This window comes from Pelophylax lessonae (assembly GCF_965119305.1).
Source record: "Pelophylax lessonae genome assembly, chromosome: 9".
Classification (NCBI taxonomy): domain Eukaryota; kingdom Metazoa; phylum Chordata; class Amphibia; order Anura; family Ranidae; genus Pelophylax; species Pelophylax lessonae.
Window position 1 is genome coordinate 104180518 of NC_138776.1, and position 25541 is coordinate 104206058.

The 25541-nt window shown below is 45.2% G+C and overlaps 1 protein-coding gene across 1 annotated transcript in view; it reads right to left on the bottom strand.

Annotated features, from left to right (window-relative positions):
* Nucleotides 1-25541, bottom strand: part of TACC2 (transforming acidic coiled-coil containing protein 2) — a 229261-nt gene that overhangs the window by 10334 nt on the left and 193386 nt on the right. The window contains exons 14-17 of the mRNA XM_082268876.1: nt 23929-24009; nt 6819-6848; nt 6123-6269; nt 3018-3094 (exon numbers count right to left, since the gene is read on the bottom strand). Of these exons, the coding sequence (XP_082125002.1) occupies nt 3018-3094; nt 6123-6269; nt 6819-6848; nt 23929-24009 (335 nt within the window). The remainder of the gene's footprint in view (nt 1-3017; nt 3095-6122; nt 6270-6818; nt 6849-23928; nt 24010-25541) is intronic.

Sequence of the window (25541 nt, forward strand, 5' to 3'; positions counted from 1 at the left end):
ATCGCAGCTAGCACAGAGGTGGCTGCTTTGCAAGCCCTCCAGCTCTTAGTACTTGCCCGAGGCAAGAGTCAGCATGAGGAATGCAGAAGGAGATGTGGCTAAAATGCCCTCCTTTTCTGTGCATTCTGATTGCTGGTGGCAAGTGCTGGAATTTAGAGACAGTGGCCCACCAGTAAAGCTGCCCTCTCTTTGCTAGTCCTTGCTATCTACAGTGTCTGGCAACCGTGACCTGAGGGGGAAGGGGTGCTCTGTCTGTCACTTCAGCTAGCGTTACAGGGCACCTAGGAAGATGGGACAAAGTACTACATGTACTTTGTCCCATCTGGAACTGAATACTGTAAACAAGTGGTAAAGTGATAATTCTTCTTAAGGCAACTGTGCTAAAGCTTGTGGAACTTTTTGTGGATCTCCTGTTATGTACAGAGGTGCTCAACTTCACTGCCAAACCTGATACCATTTAAGGCCAGCCATATAAGGTTTGAATCATTAATGGGCAGGCTGAATGTACCAAGTTGATCGATCAATCAACTTAGGTACAACCAGCCTGCCCGATTCACTTGCGATTATCAAAAGCGGCTGCTATAGTTGCTAGCGATAATCACTGTCTTCTCCTGGTGGGGATTGCTCCCCCCCCCCCCCAGCCCCCTGTTGGGAGAAGACAATGGCCCGGCAGGAGGGATTCCCGCATCAACACTATGTTGATGGGGAATTTGAGTGAATTTATTTTCTGCTGCCCGTAGTTGCAGGAAAGCAATTTGCTCCATGTATGGCCTGCCTAAGTCACCAGAACATATTGATTTGTCTTTTTGAGGTTGCTAAACAAAGCTGATTAGCTTGGCTGCATCCTGGTGCCCATGTACACAAGCCCTTGAAGGACTACTAAACCTAAGAGGCTGTGTGTGATATTAATATTAATATTATTATACAAGATTTATATAGCGCCAACAGTATTCGTAGCTCTTTTCAATGTAGAGCGATTAAAAACAGTTCAATATAGTCTAATTGGATAAAACTCACAAATATAGAATCCTGTATAGGCTTGGGGGGGAACTACTGTTTCCTCCAATACCTCCCCTAGCCTGATTGGTCGATGTTATGTTTACTGTTCTCACTTCCTCCCTCTAGGCTTGTCCTTCTCTGCTAGGGTAATGTGTGCTATTTTCTACTTTCCTCCTCACCTCCTGTTTTCCTAATCCGTTTCCTTCTTGGCCATCTGTCATTCTCTTTCTACTTTCTTGCATTCTCAATGTACAGTCAGAGTACCAGTAACTATCTTCAGTTCTTTACATCTACAGAAAAGTTTCATATTCCTTTTGAATTAGGATTTTAGTACTACTTGTTCTGTCTTTACTATTGTGATTTATGGTGCTGTCAACTCCAAACTCTACTAAACAGGGAAAAGTCTACCTTTTTCACCAAAGAATACAATTGTAATAGTTAAGTAGTATAAGATAATGAGAAATATTGCTCCCCACTATTCGATCTTAGTAGTTAAATATCATCTGCTCTAAAAACTTTCGGGAACTATTAGGCCTTGTTCACACGGGACGTACCAAAGTGTATGCCTCTAGAGGGCAGTGTTTACCAGCATGAGGATGAACAGGTGACCTACAGCCACACAGATGTCAAATTGGGAGCTGTGCAGCCACTGCATTACAACTGACATCAATGGGACTGCCTGCATGGGGATGCACGGATCACCTGTGCATCCTCGTGTGGGTGAACACGGCCCTCCACTGGCGTACCCTCAGTACATTTCATGACCTTACATGTCTTTCAATAAAATGAGGAATGTACACCAGTACATCAACAATTGTACAGCTTTATTGTTCATGGTGACCATTCCTGTCTCATCTAGCATCTCCCCCTAGGTAGGAAGGGGGTGGCCAGTCTGATCAATGAAATTGTACAGCAGAGGAACATGAATGTTTAAAGGTATTAGTTTATTCAGGTCATGATAAAGCAAGAAGTTATTACTCATATTTAATGGGCTTTGTTCTGTAATGCTCAAAACACTACTCATCCAAATGACTCCCTCAGTTTAAATGAGTGTTAGGAACATACCTCAGAATTTGTAGGCTAAGTCACCAATGTTTCAAACAGGAGTCACCACTCCAAGCTTCTATGGCTGCAAAGCCAATGGCCTATCTGTAGTCTGCCCATGCTCCATGAAAGTACACTGACAAAAGAAAAGGGGCTGCACACCGATGACATCATGCAGCTCAGTAAGATTTACTCAGCCGTTCAAGCGTTGTTGCAACTTGTCCCTGCCTGGAGATTGCCCAACTCGGATATGTTTCACTGTTACAGGCTAAATCATAGAGTCTCTATGATTAAGGTAGGAAAGGTGAAACATGTCAGGGAGGAGCAGTCTCCAGGTGGGAACAAATCGCAATCATTGAATGGCCGAATAAACCTTACTAAGCCACCCAACTTTATTGGTGTGCAGCCTCCTTTTTTTTTGTGAAACCATCATGTTCTAATTTACATAATTCATTCATCATTGTGCAACAACATTATAAAACTGAATGTCAGTAGCTACTACTAGCTTTGCTGGTTTCATTAAAACCCCTTAATGTAGACTAGTTTTTGAAAGTTCCTTGGCTTTTGATCAGTCACCCTTTGGGTAGTTACCAAATTAAGTGATGTTAGGGGGTACAGCCTATTTTATTTCCACAGATTATCAACTTTTACAGTCTGAAAATTTCCTACATTGAGTTCTAAGGACCTGCATAAATTACAGGGCTTGAACTTCTCTGTTCAAGAGTTGTCTGTGATGCAGGTAGATGTAGGTTTGTGCTTATCTCACTGCCATATGGAGGGACCTTTAATGCCTAGGATTTGTAAGGCCATCTGAGGTATAAAAAGCAAGATTACACAGTACTACAAGAGGATCGTCTGCTATGCTCAAGTCAGCTCAGACTCCAATGCCCAGTAATGCTAAAACCTAGAGACTACATAAGCTGGGCTGATAGATGAACAATGCACAGTACATGGCTGATTGTAGCTCTTCTCACCTCATTTCGACAACCTCACAGCGACAGTCTTCATACTTCTTTTTCCAATCCGTTACTTCTCTATCCTTAGCTGCAATCTAAAAAATACAATGGCAGGGTATTAGAATATAGCAGTGAAGAAAGAGCAATTATAAACATTGCCTAACCCTGAGCATTTGACTTATGTCAGACAGATAATTCTAGTCAATTTTCTGAAAGGTTACACATTTATAAACATATGTTATATATCATTTTAATAAATTATTCATGTAAAAACTTTACTTCAATCATGTAATGCCATGAGCTTACATTACGCTCAGATTGCAAAGAATGCTGGACTTTCTTATAAGCACTGCTTGCATGCCTAGAATCACCCTGTGATTAGTGGTTCTAAAGTCTAAATATTTTTTACCTTAATGCAATCCCTGCGTTAAGGTAAAAAATGTTTAGGTATCAGTATCCACCCCTAATACTTACCTGAGCCCTCGTCCAATGCTGTGCACGTCAGCAGCACTTCTGGCCTCACAGGCTTGGCTGAGGCTTTGGGAACCATTGGCTCCAACTGCTGTCAATCAAAGCCAGTAATGAGGAAGCGGGGGGTGGGGCCGAGTCCCGCTGTCTGTGACTAAAGACACAGACAGGGAGGCTCGGAAACAAGCCTGCGTGAGTGCCCCCATAGAAAGTGGCTTTCTATGGGGGCACTCACCAGAGGGGAGGAGCCAGAAGTGCTAATAGGGGACCCGAGAAGAGGAGGTTCGGGGCCGCTCTGTGCAATTCCACTGCAGAGAGCAGATAAGTATAACCTGTTTGTTATTTAAAAAAATTACAATCACTTAAACTGCAGACAACTAGCTGATTTACCTCAGCTAAGCAGCTACAGTGTGTAGCCTGATCTACCTTTTACAAAAAAGGCTATTATCTAAGACAGGTCATAGATGATGCAAATTTCTTTCCTGCAACCATGAGTCCCTTTTGATAGGGGAATCCCTCCCGCAGAGCTATTGTTTTCTCCTGGGGGTGGGGAGGGCAGGGTGGGGAGTGCAGTCCCTGCTGGAAGAACACAGTGATTATTGCTAGCGGCTATAGCTGCTGGCATTGGTTACATGTTAGAAATCCAACAAGCTGGTTGTTCCCAAGCTGGGTACAATCAGAATGCCCAGAGATGGATCAAATCTCAGCCGGTCCCTGCTAAACCGGTCAAGATTCGAACTGTCTATGGCTTAAGCCTCCAGAAACCTGGCACTCTTACTCAGATTTCACAACCTGCTAACACAATCATATGCAAAATTTCACATTTACAAAAAAATATATATTTTTATTGAAGAACATATGATTAAAAAACCCTATACATTCCATTTTTAAAAAAGATGTGGAATGTTCATCTTATCTTTATCTTAATTCTTATCACTGTTTTATCAGATTTTACTGGCACACATCAATAAATGGATGTAATTCCTCCTTGTCTGACAAGCCAAATATACTCTCATGGTATTGCTCAGCTAGGACTGCATGCAGAATTTTTAAGTCGAGTGTAAATCCTTCAGCACACCATCCTGGACTACATTCTGGTGGCCAATATAAGTAAAATCTAAATAAAACATTTATTTTTTATGTGACGATGTGACATCAGTTCTACATATCACTCCTGGTTTTTATTTAGAAACTTTATTTCTTCCAGTCAGATGCATTACATTATTTTAGAACAAAGAAACGCAATACCCTGGCTTCAACAGAACCTCAGAATTGTTTTTTTTTTATAACTGATTAGACAAGATATGTAAAAGAGAACACATCCATGACCCCTAATATCAGCTGGTTCTTAAAATGAAAGGACATTATCTTCCCCTAAATATCGTGTGTATAAGCAGACAGACTCATCTTGCCCGGATATATGTGTATGCAGTCATGCCCTAAAGTTGAAGTTCATCCTAAAACTAAAATCTCTAAATCTACTTACATCCACAATCTAAGACTAACCTATTTAACCCTGTAAAGCAAAAATCCCTATACATACCTTTTCCTGAAGCCTATCTGGTCCGGTCTCCAGTGGTGGAAGCTCTGCAGAGGAGACAGCCGACAATGGCTGGGAAATGCCTGGGAAGTGACGTTATCCATAGAGTTACTATGGGGCTTCCATTGTCCGCTGTATCTTCTGCACACGCCTACATAGAGAAGCCACCGCTGAAGGCTTAGCGTGGGACCGGACCGGCTTCAGAAAAGGTACGTATAGCAATTTCTTCTTTACAGGGCTAGATAGGTTAGTCTTAGATTGTGGATGCAAGTAGATTTAGAAATTTTAGTTTTAGCCTGAACTACTTTAAAAAACTAGCGGCTGCCACCTTTTTCCAGGGATTGGCTGCGTTAATCCACAACCTTTCCTCTTCCTGGTTTTGGTCAGTTAGGGGCATCTGCTCATGTCTGAAGATGCCTGCGGTTGTAACCTAATCCAACCAACAATCATCTAATGTCTCTAGACATCCTTATTGCAATAAACTATAGTATGCTGGTTTGTAATGGCTTGTTACAAGTCACTGCAGTTCACTGCTGGTTGCTCCAAATTAAAATGTATCGAAAACCAGCAGTTTTGAACCAGAAGATTTAGATACATTAAAAAATTGAAGCCACAATCCAACAACATTGCAGTTAGAGCAACAGTTTTTAGGGATAAAGGTTTTACATGAATAAATAAAATCTGACCATTGTAAGCACCCTTATCAGTGGTAAATAGTTTGTCTCAACACTCCAACTGCTACATTTGCAGGCAGCTTGTTCTGTTGAATAACAACAGATTTACTGGATGGATCACCAGGTGAAAATTAAAGAAAGAATGCCTTAAAAATTAAACAAATGCAGCCACCTCATCTAAGAATTGGTAAGTTGCAATATAGTAAAAGTTTGCTTTTGAGTTTAATACTGCTTTAAAGAAAATCGACTAGTGCAACAGTGACACATAGTGGTTATATGCTGAATTGTTTACAATTACATAACAAAACTGAGTCCAATTTTTAAGTATATAATGTATCAAGTGTCTTGTAGAAGATCGGTTTCTTGTGCAGTCAGATAAAGCCAAATATAGGCTTACTACAGAAATCTGTGACAACAACTGTCAGCGAAGGTTTACTGTACCTCTTCTCTGGCAAGCTGAAGAGCTGCTTCAAGGTCAGACTGTTGATAGGTATGTAAATGGCCACCTCCAGCTGTCTCCATAGCCACTGACCGTGAATAAAGTGACTTGTGCGAGAGGCCTACATCATTTGAGTCCAATACCTCAGGCTGTAGGCAAAAACAAAATATCGGTATCAATTTGTATTCCAATGTTTCAGCCCAACAACAGCAATAATATAGGACAAAGGCAGACGCAGGTAAATCCAATCAGGTTAGACAGCAGTGCAGGGCACAGCACACAGGGATCAGCTCTATATTAATGTCGATGGCTTCAGACGATTACTGGACTGCAGCATGAGTGTAACCTGCAATTCTATGACAGCTGAAACACTCCAAGAGGTGATTTACCTAAAGGTCTTACTGACCCTTAGTGGTTGGTTAATCATCAACCCAGTGCAGTCAGTGAACCGCACAAACACTACCTCCCCTCTGCCCCAGAAACACAAGACCTTAAATAATGAAAGAAAGAAAATAATTTATCACAAGGCACTGTGATTTTTTTTCCCAGAATAACATTGCAGAAGACAGTTGTTTTATACAGCTTTATGGTCATGCATTGCCATTATACCTTTGCAATGAGGGAGTGGCACATCTACCCATGCACGACAATACAACAGGTTGTTTTTAATGTTAAACCTCACAGCTGCTTATACTTACAACATCCTTGCTTGCTGCTGCTCCATCCTCCTAAAAAATGTAAGTGTCATACTAAATATATGCAAGTATGTAACTCCCTTTCCTTTCTCCTATATGGCTGCGATGATGCTTAGCAAATGGCCGCACAAATCTCAGTGCTGTCATGTGACGGTGAAGACAGAGCCCTCAGCCCTGTGTAAGCTTTAAGTTGTAATTTCAGGCTTACAAAAGGCTGCTGATTGTAAGCAGGTGAACAGAGCAGCAGGGAGTCTAAAGAAAAGGCAGATGCAAAGACCAGAATAGAATTGAACCCATGGCTTTGTCTGGCATGGGCAAAGCACAGGGCCACTTTAAAATGAGCATAAATTCACTCCATCCAGTTATCCAGGATGTTGTCTTCACCACCTTGACCACTGGAATATCTCAAGCCCACATTACCTGTTCTACCATACTTCCTATAGAAACTAGTAGCGGATCACTGAGCAACTATATTTTGTCATAAACACAGAAACCCAGACCCCTAAAGTGTCTCATCAACAGAGAATCAGTCCTACCAATGTGTCCCATATTTTGAAATGCATAAGTCTTTAGGTCTTGTGGAAGACAAGCACATGTGATATTCCTTCCCAGCATGCACCTGCAACACAATCTATTTTTTGGAGACTTTGCACCTTTTAAAACATACTGTCGCCCACCCAATATTCAATGTTTAATGTTGGACTCAAATTCACTAGTTTAACTCTTATGTAACTATCAACTGTACTATTTTTTGGGCAAAAAGTTGCGACCAACCCCACTGTTAATTGAATTCTCGGTTTAAAAAAAAAAATGCAGAAATTATTACTCTCTGCATTGAGGGATTGGTTAGGGTGGGAAAGGGACTATCATGATGGAAGCACAAGTTTGTAGAGATGTTTTTACTCATAAAGTAATATAAATATGCAGGAAAAAAATGTTGCAGCTTTCAGACAAGACAGTTCTAGTCCAAAACCACCTAAATGAGCCCACCAGAAAGCTATCACTGTATTGTGTCAATCATAAGTGGCTGAGGCATTTCCGACAAGGGGAACATACAAGGGGTGAATATACGTGTGGCTGGGAAATGCCTTCAGTCACTTAAGATTGGCCCAGTACAGTGACAGCTTCCTGGCAGGATGGCTCAGATGGGTTTGGACTAAGATCCAAAAATGTCTGAGCTCATCCCTTATCAGGAAGTGGAACTGTCCGAAATTCAAACAGCGTATGGCCAGCTTAAGGATGCAGCTAATCAAGGGAGAAAACATTATCTGGAAAGTTTTTCCAGGTCAGTTTCTGGATCAGCATGATAACCTAGAAACTAACATTTCCCAAAGGAGAGCTCAGTAGTGGAAACTCCTATATTTCTCTCAGTACAGGAGTCCTTTAACCACCTTTATAGATAGCAACAAAAGGTCACTATTGGAACGCTGAGATATTTTGCCTTAAAAGCTGTCAAGGGCACCACTCTCACGTTGTGACCTTTGGAAACTGCCTCAGCTGCTCTAACAACTGATGGAAATATTCCAATATTTAATAAAAGAAAATGTGTACACAAAGGAAGTTTTACATGCAGAATTAAACAATGATTTTAAAGTATTGAGGATGTGGAGGCCTATAGGTCACGATAATGCTCAGCAATCCTTTCTATAAGGACATCTAACCCACACATGCACCATTAGACATGCACAAAACACAGGCCAGGAGAAATTACCATATCATCCAAATCACTGAAGATCAGTGCAATATGTTTATCCTGTCCTAGCTATATCTGAGCAAATAATCCTTTACCCAGGAGCTGCTTCCTACCTACTGAACACGGGTCAGTTACAGCAGGAGCAAATTATATATAAAACAAAGTAACTTGGCGAGCGGGTAGAATATGTATGGTAGCAGAAAAACCATTTTGTTTATATAATAATGTATTAAGCTTGCAAATGGGACATCTAGCAATTAAATTGTGCACAGGTCACTGGCCCATGTATAATTAAAAACATTTTTCATAGTCCTAATGCAGTAATTCATTTTGTTTAGCTATAAAAATGCAAGTAACTAATAAGAATACTATTAGTACTAGAGACACCGGCACCCATACTAGTGTGAATCACTGGAGGAGAGATTTTAGTGCTTTAGAGCACTCCAAGTTTTTTTAATGGGTTGCAGTAATTAATAGAACCTACTACTAGCTGCTGTACTATATACAGTATAGGGTTGATTTACTAAATGCTAATAGACTATGCAGTTGCACTCTGCAAGAGAAGTTGCTCCAGAGACTTCGTAAATGAGCAAAAGCTCTGCTGACATTCATCATCCAATCATGTGCAAGCAAAAATGCCTTTTTTTTTTTTCTTGCATGTGTTTGGGTATTCTTTGCAAAGTGATACTTTGCCTCATTTACTAAACTATGGCGCAACTGCACTTGCAGAGTGCACAGTCTATTTGCATTTAGTAAATCAACCCCTATGTATCAGAATAAATCATTCATATTCTCCTACATTTAAATTGACCTACCACAAACTATATATATATATATATATATATATATATATATATATATATAAAAATAAATGTATGTACAATACCTCACAAAAGTGAGTACACCCTCACATTTTTGTAAAAAAATTTATTATATCTTTTCATATGACAACAATGAAGAAATTACACTTTGCTACAATGTAAAGTAGTGAGTGTACAGCTTGTAGTGCTGGAAAATAATGGTGGCCACACAAAATATTGACACTTTGGGCCCAATTTAGACATATTCACTTAGGGGTGTACTCACTTTTGTTGCCAGCGGTTTAGACAATAATGGCTGTGTGTTGAGTTATTTTGAGGGGACAGCAAATTTACACAGTTATACAAGCTGTACACTCACTACTTTACATTGTAGCAAAGTGGCATTTCTTCAGTGTTGTCACATGAAAAGATATAATAAAATATTTACAAAAATGTAAGGTGTTTACTCACTTTTGTGAGATACTGCATATATATATATATATATATATATATGTATATATATATATATACACTGTAACAAATTACCTAGGGTAAGTAGCTTTATAAATTCTAGAAGATTTATTAGACAATGCATTCCAATCTTACAATAAACAGACCAAGCATAAAAAAACGGGTATTAATAGGCCTCCTACTTTATTATATGAAATTTAAACATGATTAATGGCATTAGAGGAGAAGTATGGAACCTCCAAACCAGTGGTTCTCAACTCCTGTCCTCAGGACCCACTAACAGGCCAGATTTTAAGTATTACCTTGGGGAGATGCAGACTAGAATATTGCAATCACTGAGCAGCAAATTATATCACCTGTGATCTATTTCAGTTATCTTGCAAACCTGGCCTGTTAGTGGGTCCCGAGGACAGGAGTTGAGAACCACTGCTCTAAACAGTCTCTGGTCGGCTGTGGCAGAATATAGTTGTGTAAGTTGTGTAATATAGCAATTTGTGATGTCGTTTATAGAATAGCCTCTAGGTGGCGCTGTTCATCTTTTCATATGCTTAGGTGTCCACATATGTTCCATATATGTTGTCTTGTGCTGACACCATTCCTAGTGTTAGTAAATTATAATAATATCAATATAACACTAGAGTGTACTCAAACTGTGAACACAAATAAAACATGCATAAGCCGAGGTTGCGTACTGTGAAAATGGTCTGTCAGGATGATGGATAGATCCAGAGATAAAGGCAGCTGAAGTTGCAGAAAAAAAGTGTCAACTTTTTCTATAATAGTCAAGTTTGGCCCCACCCCCTTGCGCCTCTAAAACCTTTCTATTAATCAATGAGACTATCCAATAATGGACCAATAGCAAGTACAGGACACGAGGGTGTAGGACTGTGCTTAAGAGCTACAGGAAAAGTTGCATTTTTATATAACTTGGGCTGCCTTTTATTACTAGATATAATAATTTTTTTTTATAGCGGGGCTTTCACTAAAAGTTAGACCTGCTTATGCATTTTTACATCATATGCTTAGTCTGATTTTCAGGTTTGTAACAGGTTACTTAATTAATTTTTGCAGAATGCCAATACCTCCTATTTGACCTAGTGTGTGAATGACAAATCTAGGTTTTACAAGGAAATGCTTCATGCAGCAGTATATTGTATAATTAACTCCCTATTAAACACAGGGAACATGGCAGCTATCTTGAGTCATTTCCTTCTTTTCTAGCTGGCATATATACTTTATGTTACCTTCAAGTCAGATGGCCCAAGCCATGCCAAGCTCTTTAGTAGGATGCAGAATTGAAAAGTAGCATGCACTTTGCAGGCCTGGCATGGCTTCCAACTAGGAAACAGCACAGCTATCATTTTGGTGCAATAAACCTGTCCTAGCTAAGCATGCTGGACTCTCTAAAGGCAGCCACACATGTTTCAATCTGATTGTACAATCTTCAATAAAAAAAAAAAAAAAATAGGATTTTTGACTTACCATAAAATCCATTTCTCTTACTTTCATTGACGGACACAGCTTCTGATCTTCCTAACCATTGGGTTATACTGCACCCTACATACATAGGACACTAGGTAGACAAATAATCTAGCTAATCCTATGGGCAGTCCCAGGGGGTATACTCCCTCTCTCTGCTATAGGTACTCAGTTTTGTTACAAGCAGTGTCAGAAGAATTACAACTCCACAGAGGGGTGAGTGCTGTGTCCGGACACAGCTCCTGATCTTCATAACCATTGGGACATCCCAAAGCAGTGTTAAACAGAGGGGTGGGAACAGCAAAAAAAATCCAAAGGCTAAACAGTAGTCAACCAGGCAGCAACAGGAGCTCAACCAAAACAACTGGAGCCCACCTGGAAAAAACAATATACCCTCAAAGAGGATCAAGTCCTCTAAACAGCAGCCTGTAAAACCTTGCGGCCAAAAGAAGCATTCGCAAATGCCAAAACATCCACTTTATAGAACTTTGTGAAAGTGTGCAACGACGACCAGGTGGCTGCCTTGCAAACCTGCTTCACTGACGCCTGAGGACAGAAGGCCCAAGAGGCACTGAGCGCCCAAGTAGAGTGTGCCTTGACAGGGAAAGGAGGAACCTGACCCTTGATGGAATAGGCCTGAATCACCGTCTATCTGATCCATCAGGAAATGGTCGCAGAGGAAGCGAACAACCCTTGCAAGGCCCATCCATGAGCACAAATAGTGAGTCTGACTTCCTAAGACACCGTAGCTGCCAGGTACACCCTAATTGCCCAGACCACATCCAAAGCATGCAATGCAATTTGCTTCGGATGGTTCAGCCTGGGACACAGGGAAGGCAACACAATGTCTTCATGCAAATGAAAATCAGAGATAACATTTGGGAGGAACGATGGACAGGGGCGAAGAGCCACCTTATCTCTGTGAATCACCAGGTAAGGTGAACGACAGGATAACACCGCCAGTTCCGACACCCTGTGCACAGAGGTGATAGCCACAAAAAAATGCTACCTTCTGGTCTTCCTAGAAGTAGATTTCCTAGCTTTTAACAGCGTTGGAATCACTGACTCAGATAAACCTCTGTCCATCAGCACCTGGCGTTCAACAGCCAAGCCATCAAAGCCAGCGACTGTAAAGCAGAATGGAAGATTGGTCCTTGGGACAGCAGATCCTCCCTGAGAAGAAGCTTCCAAGGAACGTCGGCGACCAGCTGCACTAGATCGGCATGCCAAACCCGGCGAGGCCAGTAAAGGGCCACTAAACCGGAATCCCTTCTGCCTTCTGCCTCGATCCTGCGTAGAAGTCTTGGCAGAAGCTTGAGAGTAGGGAAGATGTAAATCAAATGATACTGAACCCAAGGGGCCACCAGCGCGTCTGTGGTGTCCACCAGAGGATCCAGTGACCAAGCCACAAACCTCTGCACCTATCTGATGAGTCGAGGTGCCAACAGATCCACCTCGGGATGCCCCACCGGAGACATAACTGATGAAACATCTCCTGATGAAGGGACCACTCCCCTTGGTCCAACGCCTGCCGACTGAGGTAAACCGCCTGCCAGTTTTCCACCCCGGGAATGTATACGGTGGATAGGGCTGGAACGAACCATTCTGCCCACCTTAGAATGCCAGTACCTCCCAAGCCATAGGACTCTTCGTGCCCCCCTACGTGATTGACATAAACCACATCTGTGGTATTGTCCGATTGAATACGCACTTGACATCCCTGAAGACGATCCTCCCAGTGCTCCAGGCACAGTCTGATCACTCGGAGTTCCAAGACATTGATTGGTAGTCCTGACTCTTCCAGTGTCCAGATCCCATGAGCAGAATGTTTGCCGAGGACGCCTCCCCAGCCAGACTGGCTGGCATCCATGGTGACCACTGTCCAAAACAAGGGGAGGAAGGGTTTGCCCAGCCGAAGCACCGGAGAGCGCAGCCACCATATCATGGACTCCTTTTTTCCCCGGCTCAGCCGGAGCTGATTGTCCAGAGACTGCGGATTCTTGTCCCATTTGGCCAGAATCTCCTTGTGCAGGGACCTTGTATAGAACTGTGCAAATGGAACCACCTCGAAGGTAGACACAAAGGTAGACACCACCATGCTCAGCACACGAAGTCGGAACCGGGACAATCACCCCTTGAAGAAACAGGTCTTGTACCGCCCCAACCGGACCCTGTAAGCGGGCCAGGGACAGGCGCAAGTTGCATCCCCCCCACCCTCGATACGAGTGAGGGTGCACCTTCATGCTGGTCTGAAAAAGTCTGCTCTGGGCTTGCCAGACCAGGTTCGTTTGTATCTTCCAGAGGAGGTCCTGAAAGGCTTCGAGCCCTTGTCTGTCGACCCTGAGGGACGAAAAAATCTCTTATGAGCCGAGAAGGAGGGCCCACATCTTCGATGAGGTTCCTTGCTCTTAGTAGCCTGTGGAATAAAGGTACTCTTCCCCCCTGTGAGACCTTTAATGATGTCATCCAGGGTAGCTCTAAAGAGGCGATCTCCTTAAAAGGGTAGATCAGTCAAGACCTTTTTAGAAGTCTGGTCTGCAGACCAGCATTTGAGCCAAAAGACACGCCGAAGGACCACTGCCGAAACGGAGAGCTGAGCCACTAGGGAAGCCACATCCAAAGAGGCATCACAGATAAACTGCAGCCCCGGGACCAGCTGGTCCGCCATCATAGCAAAGGCAGGGGAGAGCTGTTCCCCCTCCAGGTCAAGGCGTAAAAGCTTAGCCCACTTGGTCAGAGTTTGTGACACCAGGGCAATTGGGAATACCGGCCTCAGTGCCGAACCAGCCAGAGTTTAAATATTGTGGGCAACAGCCTCCGCCTTCCTCTAAGCCAGATCCTTGGGGCGTGGCCGGAACTCGGATGTGAAAGCAGCGCGGCTCCGGAGCTCTGTCCTATCTGCCCTGATCCTTCCGTGATCCTGCTGGAACCCGACATCCTACTCACCTGATTCCGACGTCTCCTGTCTCCTGATATCCCGGTGCACCCGCGGCGATGGTCAAAATCGGTCCTCCCGGTCCAGAAGCACTCGGTATCAGCCCGCCGGACCTCACGCTGCCACGATCCCAAGATGGCGCCGGCCCGGCGCGTGCTGCGGGCCCTTCCTCCCAGATCGCTCGCTCCTCGGCTGTGCGGATGGCATCGGCCTCTGTGGAGGGGGAAGCGATCTCTCCTGGATCGTCTCGGCTGGCGGTGACTGTAAGTGATGCCCTCTCTCCTCCCCTGGGCTCCCCCGTACCCTCGGAGCCTGCTCTGTCTGTGGATAGGCCCGAACCTACCCTGTCTGCCATAATGGACGCTATCCAGCACTGTCAGACCTCGCTTGCCTCACAGATTGAGTCTGTACAGATGGACATGTCGTTTCTCAAACAGGATGTGCACAACCTTCGCCACAGGGTGGGCAACGCGGAGCAGCGTATTAGTGACATGGAAGATGCCCACCGCCCCATGCAGTCCACTGTGTCAGAGTTACAGAGGGGCCATGTCGCTACTACAGACAAGCTAACGGACATGGAGGACCGCCTCAGGCGCAATAATTTGCGTTTTTTGGGCTTTCCGGAGGGATCGGAGGGTAAAAATCCTGAATCATTCATGGAACATTGGCTTATCGATACTTTTGGGAAGGAAGTTTTCTCCCCCTTGTTTGCCATTGAAAGGGCGCACAGAGTGCCTTTGCGCCCCTTGCCGCCCGGGGCCCCACCCCGTCCTCTTCTCATCAAGCTCCTGCACTTCCGTGATAGGGAGGCTGTGCTCCGGGCCTCTAGGGACAAGGGCCGAATCCTGTATAATAACCACGCTGTATCTATCTTCCCGGACTTCTCTGCTGCGACCCAGAAACAGCGGGCCTCCTTCATGGCAGTTAAGAGGAGACTGCGGGATTTACAATTGCCGTATAGTATCCTGTACCCGGCTCGTTTGAGGGTCATCTATCAAGGTAAAGCCCACTTTTTTCAGGATCCTCAGGACGCTGCGCAGTGGGTGGATTCCCTGGGACGCCGCTCCCCTCCCTCCCAGGATCATAGGTCTCCTCGTCGGTGATCGCTGGCCTGTGTCTTGCAACTGCTGCTAGGTTTCCCTTTCTTCCTCCTGGATGTCGTTGGGATGCACCTTTATATTCTATGATCCTTCTTACAACTCTTTTTTGTGATTGTCGGGTGTCCTCCTGAATGGGGGGACCCCCCCCTTGTTCCTCTGGAAGGGCATTTTTGGGGATGGTTGCTCCCCTTCACCCCCTTTTTTCCTTTTTTTTGCTACCATTCCTGTCTGCTTCAGGACGAGCAGATCCACGTTTCCCTGAACTACACTGTTTTCTGGTTATGGGATTTCAAGCTCTCAACTGTTGGGGACTGAGGGCCGGGTGGGTTAGGGTGGGATGGGTGTTGGGTTACTACTGTTTTTGTGTTTATCTGGGATTGTGGGGGTCTCTCCCCCCTTTTTTTGATTTGCGTTTACTCCGTCATGTCTTCTTGGACTCTTATCAGGGATTTTTTTTACGCCTAGGTGATACGATTTTCATTTCTGCCTTGCTGTACTTGATAATATTTTGGTTCTTGTCTGTGCCTTCTCCTCCTATGCGTATTGCCTGCCAGTGGTTTTGCCTGCCATATTGTGAGGTCTTGGTGCTCGGGGGGGGGCCTCCCCCTTTTTTGGGACCCCCCCGGTCACCAACGCTGATTTTTAACATATCACTATGTCTACTCTCCGTTTAGTCTCTTGGAACGTCAGGGGGCTAAATTCTAAAGTCAAGCGTTCCCTGGTTTTCGAATATTTAAAACGTCATAACCCACACATTGTTTTATTGCAGGAAACCCATCTCCAGGGGTCCAGGGTGATGGCCCTAAAGAGGGCGCATGTGGCGTACGCGCTACACTCTACGTATTCCTCGTATGCTCGCGGTACTTCGATTCTAATTGCAAAATCAGCCCCTGTCACCATCAAGCATTTGAAGACTGACCCTTCGGGGTGTTTTATTATTCTTGTCTTCGAATTTCTGGGTAAGCCCTATACCCTGGTTAACGTTTATGTCCCTCCGCCGTTTACTAGACAGTTTTTTGACCGTATGCTGGGTCTGGTCTTGGAAATGGCTGAGGGTCCCCTTATTATGGCGGGTGACTTTAATACGGTCCTCGATGCTGCTCTGGACAGGTCTGGAGCTGTCTCCTCCGCACCAACTCCTTTATGCTCCTACTTGGACAAATTGGATCTCCTGGACGCCTGGAGATGGAAACATGGGGGGATTACTGAGTATTCCTGTTATTCCAGCTCCCATAATACATTGTCCCGCATTGATCTCTGCCTGCTCCCTCGGGAACTGCTAAGTCTTCTTTCGGGTGTCAGGTATCTGCCCCGCGCAGTATCGGATCACTCCCCTTTACTGGTGGATCTCGCCTTGGGGTCCCCCCCTAATTATAAACTCTGGAGGCTCAGCCCCCTGTGGCTGGCGGACCAGGCAGTGACTGACCAGGGGTCGGCGGAGATGAACTCATATTGGGCACTCAATAAACAAGCTGGATCTGAATTGTTGACCTGGGAGGCCTTTAAGGCGACCATGAGAGGTACCTTTTCGTCTGCCGTGGGCGGTGCCAGGAAGGCTCGCCAGACTAAGTTGGTTGACGCCGAACTGGCGCTGCATGCGGCTGAACGACAATATACTGATGACCCTACTCCCCAGCACCATGCCTCTTGGCGGGCCAGGGCTCGGGACTTGGATCTGGTGGTTGTGGAGCGTACACAGAAGAAACTCCTTTATCAAAATCAGCGCGTTTTTGAACTGGGCGATAAGAACAGTCGCCTCTTGGCTTATTTGGCTAGGCCGGAATACCAGCCCTGTGTCATCCCTCGGATTACCAGCCACGCCGGTGTCATTGTGGAACAAACCCCCGATGTTCTGGCCAGTTTTGTTGCTTTTTACTCCTCCTTGTACCAATCTAGAGCTCATTATACCATTGTTGAACTTGATGATTTCTTATATGATATTACTTTGCCTAGGTTGTCGGCCGGCCAATCTAGTTTTCTGGATTCGCCCCTGACTGCGGATGAGATAAACAAGGCCCTAGCCACTTTCGCACACAATAAGACACCTGGCCTGGATGGTTTTCCTATCGAATGGTACTTGCACTATAGAGAATTGCTGGTCCCCCATTTACTGACTGTGTTCAATTGTGCTCTGAAGGAGGGACGTCTGCCACCCTCTATGACAGAAGCTCTCATTGTGCTCATCCCCAAGCCACGTAAAGACCCCCTTCTCTGTGAGTCATACCGCCCGATCTCGCTTATTAATACTGATGTCAAGATTCTCGCCAAAGTCCTCGCGAGGCGTCTGAATACGGTTGTCACGGACTTGGTGGGTGCGGATCAGTCGGGATTTATTCCTGGCCGTTCTACATCGATCAACCTGCGTAGACTTTTTACTAACCTTCAGACGACTCATGCCTCTGTGGGGTCCAGGGTCGTTGTGACCCTGGACACTCATAAGGCTTTCGACTCCGTGGAATGGCCTTATTTATTGGAAGTGTTGGCGAAATTTGGCTTTGGGCCCGGATTTATAAATTGGGTCCGCCTTCTGTATTATCTACCTCGTGCTCGTCTTCGGGTGAACGGTTTTGTGTCGGACCCCTTTCCCATTTTTCGGGGCACCAGGCAGGGGTGTCCGCTATCTCCGCTGTTGTTTGCCCTGGCCATTGAGCCCTTGGCTGCGCAGATCCGCCTTTGTGAGGGTATTGCGGGCTTTGTGATCAATGGCTTGGAAGAAAAGGTCTCCCTGTACGCGGACGATATGTTGATATATCTGGCGGATCCCTATCAATCCCTCCCTATTCTGTTGAATGTTATCGAACGCTTTGGTCACTTCTCTGGTTTCAGGGTGAATTGGAGTAAGTCCACGCTGTTCCCCCTGGATCCCCAGGCTCTGCCCCCTTCCCTTGCCTCTTGTCCCCTCCAGGTTGTGGATCGGTTTCGATATTTGGGGATTGAGATTCAGCTCCCCTTGTCTCGATTCTTTTCCAACAACCTGGATCCCCTGGTTGCCCGTCTTAGGTCCTCGCTGCGGCTTTGGTCTACGCTTCCCCTCACGGTGCTAGGCCGGATTAATATTTTTAAAATGATCTTTCTCCCCCGTTTTTTGTATGTGCTCAGCCATTCTCCGGTATATGTCCCTAAGCGCCGCTTTCAGGCCATTGACTCGCTCCTGACTTCCTTTATTTGGGGGGGTCGGGCGGCGCGTGTGGCCAGGGATGCTCTGCAGCTGCCGGTTCTCGCGGGCGGGCTGGCTGCGCCTAACTTGCGTCTATACTACTTCGCGTCTCAATTGGCCCATGCTCATTGGTGGTTCCACCCGGAGGATGCTAATGCTGCGGCTTCATTGGAAGCGGCTATTTTCACCTCCTATGAATCACTGCAAAACTTGGTACATCGAAGGTCCGTTATGGGCAGACCGAACACTGCTCTTGTTTCTGTCACCCTACGGATTTTCGCGGCTGCGGCCTTGGATGGTTCCGACCCTCCAGAGCTGCATTCCCCCAATGCCCCCCTTTGGAGCAATCCGCGGCTGAAGGAGTTCTTTAGTCGGGATGATGGCCTTTTCTGGTCCCGCCTAGGGGTGAAATCTATTTCTCATTTGTATGTCCGGGGAACCTTCAGGTCCTTTGCGGACATGCAATCTACCTTTGGTCTGCCCCCCACGGCTTACTACCGATACTTGCAATTGAGACACACGGCGGCCGCACAGTTTGGCCTCCGTGATGTCTCGCTTGAACCGACCCCCTTGGAAAACCTTCTTTCTGACTCTTCACATGAGAAGCTGGTCTCTACATATTATACTCGACTTTTACATTCTCACTCCAAACGGCTCGCGGTGGTTGAGTCTCAGTGGCGGGAGGATATTCCGGAATTGTCGGATGAGGTGTGGCAAGACGTCCTTCCGGAACAAATACCTGTTGTTATCTCCTCTAGGGATAGGGTTATCCAATTGAAGCTTCTTTACAGGGCGTACTATACCCCAGTACTCCTGCACAAAATGGGTACATTGCCTTCTCCGCTATGCTCCAAGTGTAATGCTGCTGATGGTTCATTTTTTCATATGTTCTGGGACTGTCCACCTGTCCGGGCCTTTTGGTCGGAAGTCACAGCTTTTATTGCAGATATCTCTCAGTTATCCAATATTTGTAGCCCCCTTCGTTGTCTGCTGGGTTATGTGGATGACGAGGACGTCCCTGCCCGTACTAAATTGTTTCTCCGCTTGACATTCTTTTATGCTAGGAAGACTATAGCTACTAGATGGAAGTCTACTGCTCCCCCTGACGTTCCATTATGGATTGCTCTCATTAATCAGGCATTGCCTCTGTATAAAATGACGTATGAGGCCAGAGGCTGCCCCAAGAAGTTCCGGAAAATTTGGTCTTTTTGGGTGGACTCTGACCGGACTGCTTCTTCAGTTTCTGACTAGGGTTCTATACTAATGGTACGGCTGACAGCTATGTATGTTATTTTTGTCATGGCTTTTGTTGTGAAATGGAGTCTTGTGTGTGTCTTTTTTGGCTCCTCAATTGACATGGTTCTGATTATTTCTCTGTTCTGTATTGTTTTGTTTGTTCAATAAAATACCTTTAAAAAAAAAAAGCCAGATCCTTAAAGGCCGGGGACTCTTCAACTGGAATCATGGTTGCCTTGTTCAATCTGGAAACCATTGGTGGAACAGTCCACTTCTTAACAAGGGACTCCCCATAGGGGTAACGCCTAGAAAATCGTTTAGGGACCCCAAGGGGACGCTTTGGTCGTCCCTAATCTTTAGCGACAATTTTGCCATAATAGGCGGGGAAAGGAAACACCTTTGTCGCTCTAGATGGCTTGTAAGTGACAAAGGGAACCTGCGCCTCCATCGCAGAGCAGCTGCATCCTCCATCTGTAAGGTCTCAAGCACAGATACAGTCAGTGCATCCACCAGTGCCTTTTCATGTGCGGTTGCAGATGTGGAGGAATCATCCTCACTATCAGAGGATTCCAGGCGTGTGGTTGCAGATCAAACAGGGCGACCCACGCCCGTGGCAGCTGAATCAGATTTAGGATCTGATAAGACAGATGAGGCAGGGGGCACTTTTTACTAGCCCATCGCCTGAAAACCACCTCCACCCGGGACACAAAGAACTATAGGACCGCCGTCAGTGCATAGATGGGGGGGTTGGGACCTGGAGGGCCCCGCAGCCTCAGATTGGGGATCAAGTGGGGAGATGTGCTCCAAAGACTCCATGAGTCACCAGGGAAACCCCACAAGAAAGGTGTAAAAATACTGCAAGGGACATCCCCACCACGCTGGCAGCACCACCCAGTTGCCAGGCACAGAGCTCCAAGCGATCCTCAGCAGAGAAGGAGAGAATCACACCAGACACACCACCCCGCAGAAACCAGGCACAGCAGCCACCAGGAGAATCTGCACTGCATGAGCTGCGATCAGGAAGTAAAAGGATCCAGGAGTCAGCACCAGGGGATGAGGAGGGGCTCCCACCGCCAAAATTGCCGCTCACAGGGCTCCACTGTCATGGCTGCCAAATCAATGCAAAATGGCTACTGGACTACACAAACATGGCCGCTGTGCATAGAAACACACAGGCTACAACAAAATGGTGGCCCTCCGTGGCACCATGAGGCTTCCAGGGACCCAGGAGGGACCCCTAGGCCTCAGAGACAACCCAGGCAGGACAGGGGGCCCTGGCAGGAGCCCCCACCAGGTACAAACCCCCCGCACAGCCGATCGTCCGGTCGCCGACAGCACATCCCCCCAGCCCGCATGGCCAGTATAGAGCCCTGCCCCAACCCCCAGAGGTGGACCAGACCACCCACACAGCCCCAGCATAAGTGAAGGGGGGGTAGGATGGGGGACAGAAGAAAGGAGGGTGCCTAACGGGAAGGAGGGGTTAGATCGTCCAAAGAAGGGGCCCACGTCCACCCCAAAACCCTCCAGGGGGAAGGGGAGACAGCTACTCACCATACCAGGAATTGGTTACACTCCAGACAGAACCCCTCTCCATTGAAAATTTGGGGCTGTCGACCAGGAGGAATGCTGCGACTCGGGTGGAAACCCAGTCGTATGTGACCTCACGAGGCGTTTACCTCGCAGGCCAGCCCTCGTCCAGTGGGGCTATGTCGCAGCCGACCTAGCGCGGAGCTGAGGTTTGCGCGCACTCGCTGGCCAGACTTGGGTGACCACTGGATCTAGATTATCCAGCCCGTCGCCCAGTCCAGCAGTTGATTGTAGATCTCACAGGAAAAATCCTGGAGAAAAACTTCTATCTAAAAAGAAAAAAATTGCCAGGACTAGAGATCCCAGCAAGGAACTAGGTACTTACTCCTGACTAGGCAGAAAAAAACTAGGTACCTATAGCAGGGAGAGGGAGTATACCCCCTGGGACTGCCCATATTATTAGCCAGAATTTTTTTCTGCCTGGTGTCCTACTCCTGTAAGGGGCAGTATACCCCAATGGTTATGAAGATCAGGAGCTGTGTTCGTCAATGAACAAAAGAGAAATATCCATTACATTTTCCTATAATTATATACTGATAGGACCCATTTAAACACTATATTCAATTTATATATCAAGTCAGGTTCTCCCTTCTAATGCACAGTTGTAGGAAAATATAAAAGAGTTTGGGCAATCAGACTGCAATCTATGTGGTTAGCTTTAGTGTTTCTAAATGTTAAACTATATGAATATTCAAGAAGGGAAATTTACTAAGACTGGAGCAACCAGAATCTGGAGCAGCTGTGCATGGAAACCAATCAGCTTCTAGATTTAATTTTCAAAGCTAAACTCTCATATTCTTTACAGCAAAAGAAGTTGCCATTTTAACCACCTAACCCCCTGGCCTTTTTCTTACACTTTTTGTTTACATTTAACAATCAGCAGAGGCCCTAAAGAATAAATTGGTGGGTGTTGCATTTTTTTTATGTCACACGATATTTGCCCAGCGGTTTTTCAAATGGAAGTTTTTGGGAAAAATACACTTTTTTAAATTTAAATGCAAAAAGCACAACACATACCACAATTTTTTGTAAAATATAAACGATAATGTTAGGCCGAGTAAACAGATACCAAACATTTCACGCTTTAAAAGTGCGCACGCCCTTGCAATGGCCACAAACTACGTAAATTTTATTATCCTTAGGCGACGCTTTTAAAAGCTTTAGATTTACATAGGGAGTCTGGTGCTAGAATTATTGCCCATGGTCTGGTTCGTGGTGATACATCATATGTGTGGGACGATCGCTGTTTACGTACGTGACCGACCTTTTTTTACACAGTCGCTTTCAATTTTTGGATCACTTTTATTGCTGTCACAAGAAATGTAAACATCCCTTGTGATAGCAATTGGCATGTGACAGGTACAATTTATGGAAGGATCTGAAGTCTATAAGACCTGAGATCCCTCCTCCCTTAAAGATCAAGACCAAGATAGGTGTGAGAAAATGCTTTTCATTTTTTAAAATTTGCACTGTTTACATACGGGTAAACCGGAAATAATGTAAGGTTATCGCTTCCAGTTCCCTATAAAATAGAGACGTACAGAGTAGTTCCGGTCTATGTTCGTCTCTATGATCAGCTGGCAGAAGTGCCAGCTGGTCAACTGAGTGTCTTGGTGGGACAAGACAGCCTGAAGAAGATGCGGAAGGCAGGGGGATGGATGTCCCCTACCACTGCTTGTAAAAGCAATCCAGCGGCTAGTAAGAGGGGCTAGTATGAGCTGACCATCGGCTCTAAAAACAGCAGCTGCAGGCATCATTCCTTTATAACCACTTGAAGTCCAGTGACGTACCGATACACTGCTGGTTGTCAAGTGGTTAAGCTACATTCACACGGGCCCTTTGCAATGGTGCAAATGGCAGCTGCAGGCATTCACTGTTTCTTTTGTGTGCATCTAGCTGACAAGAAAGCAATGAATAAGCAGCCACTGACAACCTGTCATTTGAAGTGTACAGGCTCAGCCGTTTACACCTGTTAAAAACAGCCGCAGGAATCCATAGAGTCCTGCCGCGGTCATTCATATCATTGTGCAATGCCAGTGGGGATGTAGCCTTAAGGGCCATACACACTATAAGATTTTCTGAAGACTTTTTCCTTCAGATTTACCTTTTTCTATGTAGTGCAAGGGCCTGCCAGATTGCATACAAATTGAAAGTGTTTAGGTTTGACCTCATATTATATGGTTTTGGTAAGTCTAAAGGAAAAAGTCTTCAGAAAATCTTATAGTGTGTATGGCCCATTAGCCTCTGTTAGATCTGCAGCTGCCATGATGCTGCACATGTGATCATTTATGACACCAACCTTTTGCTGGCTTGATAGTTCAGTTGAGAGCACACGCAGCTGAGACAGTTATCATTCATGGCACGCCTTGAATGTAACTGTTTTAGGAAATAGATAAATCGATTGGTTTAGTTTTGCTTTAACTGAACAAGCTGAAGACAGAAGCAGATTGGTTACTATGCACAGCTGCTTCAGATTCTGTCTGCTCCAGTTTTAGTAAATTCACCATAATGTGTATTATCTATAAATTCTTACAGTTAATACTAGTGGGGAAAAGGTGCTGCGGTTGTGCAGAGATAAAATGGTGTGGGATCCAAGAACACACACACTGTCAGAGGGATGCAGAGACCAGTTCACTGCACACACAGCCCAGATACCTCTGTATACTGGGACGACTGGGATATGTGTCTGGCTAACTTCAGAGCCTCAATTCGCATGGCTTCAAACTCTAACTCCTCCTGCTCCAGTAACAAGCCAGAGAAAAGCATTTAGTAAAACACAAAGAAAACATTTCACAAGAAGGAAAATAAGGAACACAGGCACACGAGAATTACAGAAAAGAGAGATTAAATAAGATTTAACTAATTAAGTAATTAGAGAGGTTCTGACATAAAAAAAAAATGTGCTCCTGACCCCTCTACATAGTAACATGGAGGAGTTTTCCTATACCTACAGTACCACTAAGTCTACTGCTTCTTTATGTCAAAAGGGAAGCCTAGCTTTCTGTTTATCCATTAACATTACCCATATGACATTACATTTTCTAAAGCACTGTCCATGCATTTTTTTTTGGTAAATACTGTTTTAACCACTTTTGCAACTCAGTGCTGCTGATCTCCTGCAGTCTCCTTGCTCCAACCCCAGCAACATCTGCCTGTCATTGCTTAAAGCGGTCTTCTTGATGGTGACAACAATGGAACATGCCTGCACATTTAGCTTCAGCAAGGCTGCCTGTAGACTTTACTGGATGTCAATGTGACAGGGTGACAGCACAAGAGAGAAATCAGGAGACAGGGTTAGAGCATTGTCACCCTATAACAGGAAATGCCTGGACATCCTTCATGGCATAATAGCTGCAGATATAAACTTCACAATGAAGTAACATGTTAAAGCTTTCACGCAATTCTTGTGATAAGGTGTAGATGTACAGCCGTGGTCAAAATTTTTGAGAATGACACAAATATAAATTTTCACAAAGTTGGCTGCCTCAGTTTTTATGATGGCAATTTATCCTATACTCCAGAATGTTATGAAGAGTGATCAGATGAATTGCAATTAATTGCAAAGTCGCTCTTTGCCATAAAAATTACCTTAATCCCACAAAAAAACATTTCCACTGCATTTGTGAAGAAGGCTTCAGGGTGCACAAGAAAGTCCAGCAACTGCCAGTTGATTCAGCTGTGGGATCAGGGCACCACCAGTGCAGAGCTTGCACAGGAATGGCAGAAGGCAGGTGTGAGTGCATCTACACACACAGTCAGGTGAAGACTTTTGGAGGATGGTCTGGTTTCAAGAGGGGTAGCAAAGAAGCCACTTCTCTCCAGGAAAAACATCAAGGACAAACTGATATTCTGCAAAAGGTACAGGGATTGGACTGCTGAGGACTGGGGTAAAGTCATTTTCCCTGATGAATCCCTTTCCGATTGTTTGGGGCATCTGGAAAAAACCTTGATCGGAGAAGAAAAGGTAAGCGCCACCATCAGTCCTGGGTCATGGCAACAGTAAAGCATCTCGAGACGATTCATGTGTGGGGTTGCTTCTCAGCAAGGGGAGTGGGCTCACTCACAAATACGCCTAAGAACACAGCCATGAATAAAGAATGGTGCAAAAACATCTCCCGAGAGCAACTTCTCCCAACCATCCAAGAACAGTTTGGTGATGAACAAATCCTCTTCCCAGCATGATGGAGCACCTTGCTATAAGGCATAAGTGATAACTAAGTGGCTTGGGGAACAAAACATCAAAGTTTTGGGTCCATGGCCAGGAAACT